This window comes from Montipora foliosa, chromosome 14 (assembly GCF_036669935.1).
Source record: "Montipora foliosa isolate CH-2021 chromosome 14, ASM3666993v2, whole genome shotgun sequence".
In the NCBI taxonomy this organism is placed as follows: domain Eukaryota; kingdom Metazoa; phylum Cnidaria; class Anthozoa; order Scleractinia; family Acroporidae; genus Montipora; species Montipora foliosa.
Window position 1 is genome coordinate 16,449,800 of NC_090882.1, and position 8,333 is coordinate 16,458,132.

Consider the following 8,333-nt stretch of genomic DNA (forward strand, 5'->3'; position numbering starts at 1 on the left):
GAAGGGCCAACTGCGTCCAAAAGCGATCGCACGGGCCGAAATCCCGGGATGACTCGTTTGACTGGTTTGGTACGACGCTCCAGCGCCAGGTTTGGAGGTACAGCGTTTTTCATTATTGTTAAAGTTTAAAGTGCTATGTTCAGTCAAAGAAGGTGCTGGGTCTTAGAAAAAGGCAGTCTGAAGAAGATAGCTAAATATCCTACCGACAGAGAATTTAAAGTTACTATCAGTAGTGTAGAGTTGAGTACCACGGCGATAATTGCTGGAGTCTCCCCAGCCAGGTTCCATGGTTGGCCATCTGTTGTATTCATTTGGAGAAAACCTGGAAAATCGGGTGATCTACTTATATGCAGTTAACACAACAGTCTTGAGCATTACAGAAATCAATCAATCAATCAATCAATCAATCAATCAATCACTTTTTTAACGTGAAAGGAAAGGAAAGGAACTTTATTTAAGTGTGTAGTCGTTCTAGCACTGGAGCACTAATTGGGGACAAAACATAGTTTCCAGGAATGCTACGAAATAACAAAGATTAACATACAATCAATTAATCAATCAATCAATCGATAAATCAATCAATAAACTTTATTTAAGTGTCTAAAACTTTGAAAACACATCGATAGACTTGACGCACGACTCAGGTAAACTGAGAGGTCATTCTGGTAAAAAATATTCCAGAGTAACCGGCCCAAATTGGATCCTTGGGGGTAGCCCATTTCTTTCCATTCACTAACCACAGTTCCTAATTTAGATCTTCCTTTGCGTTCTTTAAAGAATGAGTGCATCAGTGATAAGTCCCCTTCCGAGAAGATGTAAGCCTTTAGTTTATAGCCAGCAGCAAGGTGGGATGCATCGCATCGAAGGCCTTGCTCATATCAGTTGATAGTACACCTATAGGTTTGGTCAATTGCATGTTTCCAGTCTTCGACCAAACGAACCAATGTGGTCTCACAGCTGTACATTTTACGATACCCTGATATAAAGGGGTCCAAAATCGTTTCAAAATTTTTTGACATCTGTTTACTTAGAAGATGCTCAAATATTTTTTCAACCACTGTCAATACAGTTATGGATCTAAACCTCTATCTTGGGTCTAAAACCACTCGGCTGCCCCTCGTGGTTTTAAACCCAACAAGACACTCCTTAAAGCAAGTGCTGTAGGCTACGGGCATTAGAAAACGATAACCACTCGTTCAAATTAAATTAACTCAAATAAAGGCTGATGAATAGAAATCAAATGCTGGGTTTTGATCTGAAGGGAAAACTGGATAACACGAAGATGCGGAGCCCATTTAGTGCCACTATATTTTCCTCATCAAATTTTTTTTATACAACTTTTTTGGCAGGACGATTGCTTTTCTTTTTGTCTTTTTTCTACAGCACGACTTTCTTGGAACTTTTCTCTGCACCACTTTTTTTACACGACTTTCTTGGCATCACCTTTTTGACACGACTTTTTGTTGGCACGACTTTTTTGGCACGACTTTCTTGGCACGCCAAGAGAATATCTTGAACCTACAACTTGTCTGCAAAAATTGAACTCGAAATACTGAAAGCTTCAAACTTTACACACAGGCTTACTCTCAGGCTCATACGACACTATAAACTTCCTTTACATAAAGAAGGTGAAGAAACGTATTGATAGGGTTGAAGGTGGTCTGTCGTGAAAGTTTGCTGCTTTTAACACAAAACTTGATAAAACTCGTAAATGAGTACTTCCACTCTCAAAACTCTCCTTGAAATCCAATAAAACACACATTACATGACTTGCAAAGAGAAAAGCCATCCATATTTTAATGAGATTTGTCCGAGACATATGGAATGGCCAATTTGTTGAACTTGCAGTCCTTTCAATCATCGCCACGTGTGGCTTCCGTGAAGTTTTATAAAATATGTAAAAATAGCGCAACACTGCGCCGTTAAAGGGAACGTCCACTGTTTTAACAAATGTCCATGTGTATTTTTTAGAAGATCTGAAAAGTCGAGCCAAAAAAGTAGTGCCAACAAAATTCGTGTGCCAAAAATATGGTGCCAACAAAAAGTGGTGCCAAGAAAGTCGTGTAAAAAAAGTGGTGCAGAGAAAGTCGTGCTGTAGCAAAAAGACAAAAAGAAAAGCAATAGTCGTGCCAAAAAAGATAAAATTGGATGAGGAAAATGTAAAGGCACCAAATGGGCTCCGTATATTCGCATTAATGCAACACTTATTGAATCATTTTCAAGTTTAAGGATGGCAGATTCTTACCTGGGGCCCGTTTCTCGAAAGTCACGAAATTTTATGGGCCATTTACGGGTGTCAAACTTTCCTTTGTATCTCAAGAACGGAGAGGACTTAGCCGTCAAACTTCTTTTGGTCCCGAAAAGTTTTCGGGACTTTCGAGAAACGGGTCACTGGAAAGTGATGTGTTTCCGTACATGACGTAGCAAGTACCGCAGAAAACATTTGGCGGGAAGTTTACACAAGATGGCGGACACTGATGGTTCTTCGCAAAACAGCCAAACATCTTCCCAATTTAGTCAGTCAGAGCTACCAGAACTACTAAATCAGTACTACAAAAGATTGTTTCCTTATAATTACTTTGTACAGTGGCTGTCTTACGGAAGAGGTAAAGGATTTTTAGCAAGCAAGCAATTGATTTAATTGCGAATAGAATTGAGCGGAGTTTTGCTAAATTAACCGTATGTTGATTTCTCGTAGTTCCCAAGACATATTTCGTCCATCGCGAATTCTCTTTCACGTTAAAAGATGACGTTTATTTGCGATATCAGTCCTTTGCGGATCAGCAAGAGTTGGAAAAGGAAATCTTGAAACGCAACCCGTACAAAATCGACATTGGAGCTGTCTTTTCTCATAAGGCGAGTTAAACTATGTTTGCTGTAGCTACATGGCGTGTTTTTTTTATTCGCGTATTAATGTATCGGTGAAGATAGACGTCCTCCATTTAACTCCTGGCATCTCACTTTTTTGTCCTCTGCATGTTTACATCAGTACTTATAGACCATCAAGTACTAACCCATTTTACAGTTGTGTTCTTAAATGGTAATGTACCAGTCAAATTGAAGCGTCATTTGACCACCATTGGGCTGATTTAGCAACAGAACGGGAACGTCAGTGGCGACGTCGCGCGCAGCAAAACTACCAATGAGAATTTAGAATAGAGAAGAAAAGAGTGGAGTCTATTCTATTCTGAATTCTCATTGGTGTTTCTTCTGCGCGTGCCGTCGCCACTGACGTTCCCGTTCTGTTGCTAAATCAGCCTACTCATAGGGGGTGGGGAATTTGATCGCTTGCCTCGATTTCATGTTACCTTTCCACGCGAGTTGATAAATCATGGAGGAGACAAACTTCGATGCATTCAAAGGTAAAGATTCCACAGTCGTGGCTGATTGGTTGAAAAGCAAAGGCCTACACAAACTTTGTTCCATATTTGAAGGTATTAAGAACCAATTTATGTTATCTTTGAATATATAAATATATTAAATTGTATTTACAATATAAACAATAATTCAATACAATACCAACGTCGCTGGACATGATTTATAGAGGTCAATTGCTTTGACTGACCTGGTGTATTTTTGAATATTTTAATACATTTGCGACGATTGATATGTAGGTGTATAAATAATGGAATGAATGTATGGAACGCATTTAAGTGTCGTTGCATGAAACTCTGTAAAACCAATGCATTCAGTTTATAAAAACCTGGTAATTTTCCCGGGGGTTGGGGCATTTGATTACCGGAAATGGACCTATGATTAGGCATTTGAACAGCTTTTTAGCCCGGGGAGGGGTGCATTTGAACAAAAATTTTCCAAAAATTCAAATGTCCAGGGGGTTGCCCAGGGATGGGGGGATGTTGACGCTTCACTTTGACTGGTACATAAGCAGGAATGAAAGTGAGGCTAGAGTTGACCTTGTTTTGATAGAAAACAGTGGCGGATCCAGGGGAAGCTCCCCCCCCCCTTATTTTTGGACCAAAACCACCAAAACACCATAAAACACAAAACTGTGAAAGGGCAAAAACAAAATTTTGAGAGCGGGCCACCACCTTACCTCCAGGTCTGGATCCACCATTGGAAACCTCGCTGCTTATGTTATATTAATTCCAACTAATTAGCATGAAAACAACATTGTTAACATAAGAAAAAGAGGGAGGTCTGTATCTGTTGATTGGTGCACTTTGCTGATCCTCATTGAAGGAAACATTTCCAGTGTGGTTTGCTACTATACTACTCTTCTGAAAAATGGTTCCCTTAGTGTGATAAAAAGACTATTTTTTTGTTGGAGTGAAGGTTCAGTCATTTAGAAGAATCTACAATTATTCTTACCACTTCAAGTACAGTATGTTAACTTGACATCAGCCTCCAATTCTGGCTAAGTGTTTTCACTTGCGGGGAGAAAAAAAAACAAAATAATTATTTTGTTTTTTTTCTCTCCTTAAGTGAAAACAATAATTATGCTAGGGCATGTACATGTTAAAGTTCACAACCTGTCTCAGTTAGTGGGAGCTTAAATTCCAGTGACCTTCTACCTATGGAAAAGACAACAACAACAACAACATTTATTTGTACCCATATTTTTACATCGGTTTTTTTTATAATAGATCACTTATAACAGTAAAGTTGGTTTCCACCAATTTATGGAAATCAGTCAGAAACATGGAAAGGGGACTTTGCAGAGTTAAAATCCAAAGCATGTCCTAGGGAACATGCCCCCGGACCCTCCTAGAAGCTTTTTTGTTGTTTTGGAAACCGGTCATTATTTATCCTAGATCCACCTCTGGGCACTGGCCCCCTGAAATTGCTAGAAGGCTAAAAGTGCCAGGGAGCCAGGTCACAGGTTAAGTTTACAGAATAAAATAGTATGCCAGAGGTACAATGTACTATAACGCATACACACATGCACACAGACACAGTTGATGCAGATTTTAAACAGATTATTTCCTGTTGTGAGTTTAGTTCCAGCTTCCAGATTACTTCCTGTTGTTCTTAAAAGGTCAGCCCTCTTCCCCTGGGTCTGACAATAGTCACCTTAAGATTGGGATCCAGAAAGGACCACATGTATGGGTTTTCTGTGCACACACACATTTGAAACAAGTCAACTCCATAACCCAATGCATCAATGCTTAGAACTGAAACTTGTTCTTTTGTTAATGAAGAAGATAAGGATGTTGATTTTCTCAAACGATAACATTAATTTCAAGAAAGGGGAATCTACTCATTGATTTCCCCTATAAAATATCAATGGTCATTGAACTCAAGTAGTTTTGATGCTTTTTCTTTTAGCCAAAGGATCACAAGATGATTAAACCTGGTGCATTTCAGGCAGAAGAGAAAGAACTGGTGTTTGATATTGACATGACTGATTATGATGAAGTTAGGACCTGCTGCAAGTTAGTTTAGACTCCAAGGAATTTTATTAATTTGTCATCTCTGTTTCGTACTGTTTGACATTCATTGCTGTCCTTAGCATCTTTGTGTAGCACCCATCCGCCATCTATCAGTAGTATTGATGAAATAATAGCTTGTTCTTGTTGTAAGGTGGCCCATCAACTTAACAAGTGCATTGACTGGATGGCCGAATAACCCTCAGATACATAGTCCTGACTTTCTTACTGACTGACAGTGTAATTGATTGATTTTCTGATTTATGTGTACTGGGATTAGGATGTTTTCATTAAACAAAAAAGCCACAACAAAGAGAATTGAAAGGATACTTTTATAGTGTTATTCAACTGTCAGAGCTATTCAATTCTTGGTGCCATTCTGACTGAATAATGATGATGATGTAAAAATTATTTAAGCTTAACCCTTGTAATCTGAAAATGAAAAAGACATGATCATGATGTGAATGTAATGCAATGCAAGATATACTTGCCAATGTTATTATTTCTCTCATAAAATAGAGGAGCAGAAATTTGCAAAAAGTGCTGGCTATTTATGGTTGTGGCAATGAAGATTGTGGACTCTGCCCTTAAAAGTAAGCTTTGTGCCAGTGAATCATCAAGATTTCAAATTCAGATGTTACTCACTTTTAAAGTTGAACATTTTTGCAAATTAACCAGTGGCATGTATTTGCTGTTTTGTTTTGCAGAGGATTTTGGTTTTAAGCACCGATTATGGGTGTACAGTGGTCGCCGTGGTATACACTGCTGGGTCTGCGATGAGTCAGCACGAAAACTATCACAGAATGCTCGTTCAGCTGTTGCAGAGTACCTGAGTGTAATTAAGGTATTGCTATCACTTTGGCAGAATAGCTGATGTGTAATATTGCCTTGAGGCCAAAAAAAAAGAGAAAGTGACGTATGAGTTCATGTCTTGTCAGTGTCATGCAGTTGAATCTGACATTTTGACACAATAATTTATAGGGCGGAGAAAATCAAGTAAAGAAGGTGAATCTCCATAAACCATACCATCCTTTCATCAGGTAAAAGAAGAAATAATAATTGGGAACTTGAGTATAATCACACGTACACCAAGCTAACACTGTAATTTGAGCATCATGATCAGTTAAAATTATAAGCGTTTGTATGGGAATTTGCAAACGTGTTTAGGAGTCGAAACCAAAATGCCTTACCTTGTCGTCTTGATACCTTATCAGTGTTTTTGTGGCGTACTTTGGCCATTTCAGCGCTATTCCAGTGGGTTGTAGGTTCGCTGTTTTCTCTCTCTATATTTATCTTCAAGTTTGGAAACTCAGATGAAGCAGTCGGAAACACAAGCTGCTGTAAATTCTTCCAGAAAGCTCAAATCGACCCCCAAATTCCACTGAGACCAAGGATGATAGTGCTGCTACGTATTTCAATCCTTCTATCAGACAAACTTTCACGGAAAGGAATTGAAAAATCGCCAAAGTGGGCTGATTTTGCTCTTAGTAACATGCTTGGTTCGGAAGTTCCGTGCACAAAACCATTGAAAAACACCTTACCGACCAGGGCCAAGGTTTAAATTTCTTACACACAAGGTGGGCGACAAGGCTTTAGTCTCAGTGACAGCTAGAACGTGAGCCCCTCTCAGGAAAGTACTCGGCTGTCACGCAGATACGGACGAAGCTCAGGGAAATGCTGATGCATTAACAAGATGTTTCGCAAACAAAACATAAACATCCAGTTTGTTTTACAGTGTACCTGTCACTGACATCGTTCCCCACCCTGTGTGTAACAAATTTGAACCTTGGCCCGGCTCGATAAGGTGTTTTTCAACGGCCGTGCACGGAACTTCGTGGCAAAGCATCACTGACAGTCCTCAATGGAAGGAAGCCGTTAGATTAGCGACTGCGGCTGTTTTTGTCCGATAGAGAAAAGCATTAGTTAGAGGAGGATTTTAACATGCACTGGGCTAAATCTGGAGGCGACCTGAGCATTCGAAGTGAATTTATGCCTGATTTCCTTCGATGGATACATGTATGCAAGACTGCTGCTAGCAAGTAACTAACCTTGGGGAATTATATATATGAGAGAGAAACGGTAGAACTAAAACTCCCTAAAATTGCGCTGAAACAGCCAGAAATGCTAAGATAAATAAAATTTATGTAACGCAACAATGATACTCTGTGAGCGTGGGTACCTATGGCACAATATGCCTTTTTTACTAACAACTTTGAACCCTTTGTGTTTTGAGTAGTCAGCCTTTTGTTGCTTTGATTTTTTCAGTCATTCATTGACTATTCTTGAAGACCACTTTGTTGATCTTGTGATTGAAAAACAGGATATCCTATCCTGTAAAGAAAGATGGGATGGTGTCCTTGCTCTTGTTCCTGAGTGTATCCTTTGAGATCCAAGTTCTTTACAACATAAGCATCCCACCTAAAACGTTTGTCTTCCTTAATCCTTTTCTGCCCATGAATGCCTGTTACAGATTAAATTTTTACTCTGTCTCATCAACAGCAAAACCCTTGGGGGTGGAAGCGTTAACAACATGAATGCATACACTTCAATGTTAACATCCTCATAATGTTTATTCATGTAGTAAGTTATTAACAACGGCAAGACTACAACTATTGATGTTAATAATAAACTCTTTGCTTGTCGTTGGGCAAAAGGTAACTGAGGAATATAACATTCTAGAGCCTGCAAATTAGCTGGAAAATTTTCACATTCAGAACCTAGGTAAATGGCCCAGCTTCCTAGGAGTTCTAGTCACTCAATGGGTAGAACATCTGACTGGTCTTTAGGAGGTGGTAGTGATTTTTCAGTTGTCATTTCACCTGTCACCACTTCAGCAACTACTTTACTAGCAAGGGCAACTGTCAAGGGAATCTCGTAGGCCTGATAATTTCATACACCTAATTCCAAAATGGCCACCATGTAGATATTCTTTGTTTTTATTGAAAT

General features: G+C 39.2%; 1 protein-coding gene across 1 annotated transcript in view; it reads left to right on the forward strand.

Annotated features, from left to right (window-relative positions):
• Positions 1–2,451: 2,451 nt before the first annotated feature.
• LOC137985673 (DNA primase small subunit-like) overlaps positions 2,452–8,333 on the forward strand; it is an 11,236-nt gene continuing 5,354 nt past the window's right edge. The window contains exons 1-7 of the mRNA XM_068833332.1: positions 2,452–2,606; positions 2,699–2,856; positions 5,287–5,393; positions 5,907–5,980; positions 6,095–6,231; positions 6,369–6,427; positions 7,653–7,762. Coding sequence (XP_068689433.1) covers positions 2,465–2,606; positions 2,699–2,856; positions 5,287–5,393; positions 5,907–5,980; positions 6,095–6,231; positions 6,369–6,427; positions 7,653–7,762 — 787 coding nt within the window. The 5' untranslated portion in view covers positions 2,452–2,464. The remainder of the gene's footprint in view (positions 2,607–2,698; positions 2,857–5,286; positions 5,394–5,906; positions 5,981–6,094; positions 6,232–6,368; positions 6,428–7,652; positions 7,763–8,333) is intronic.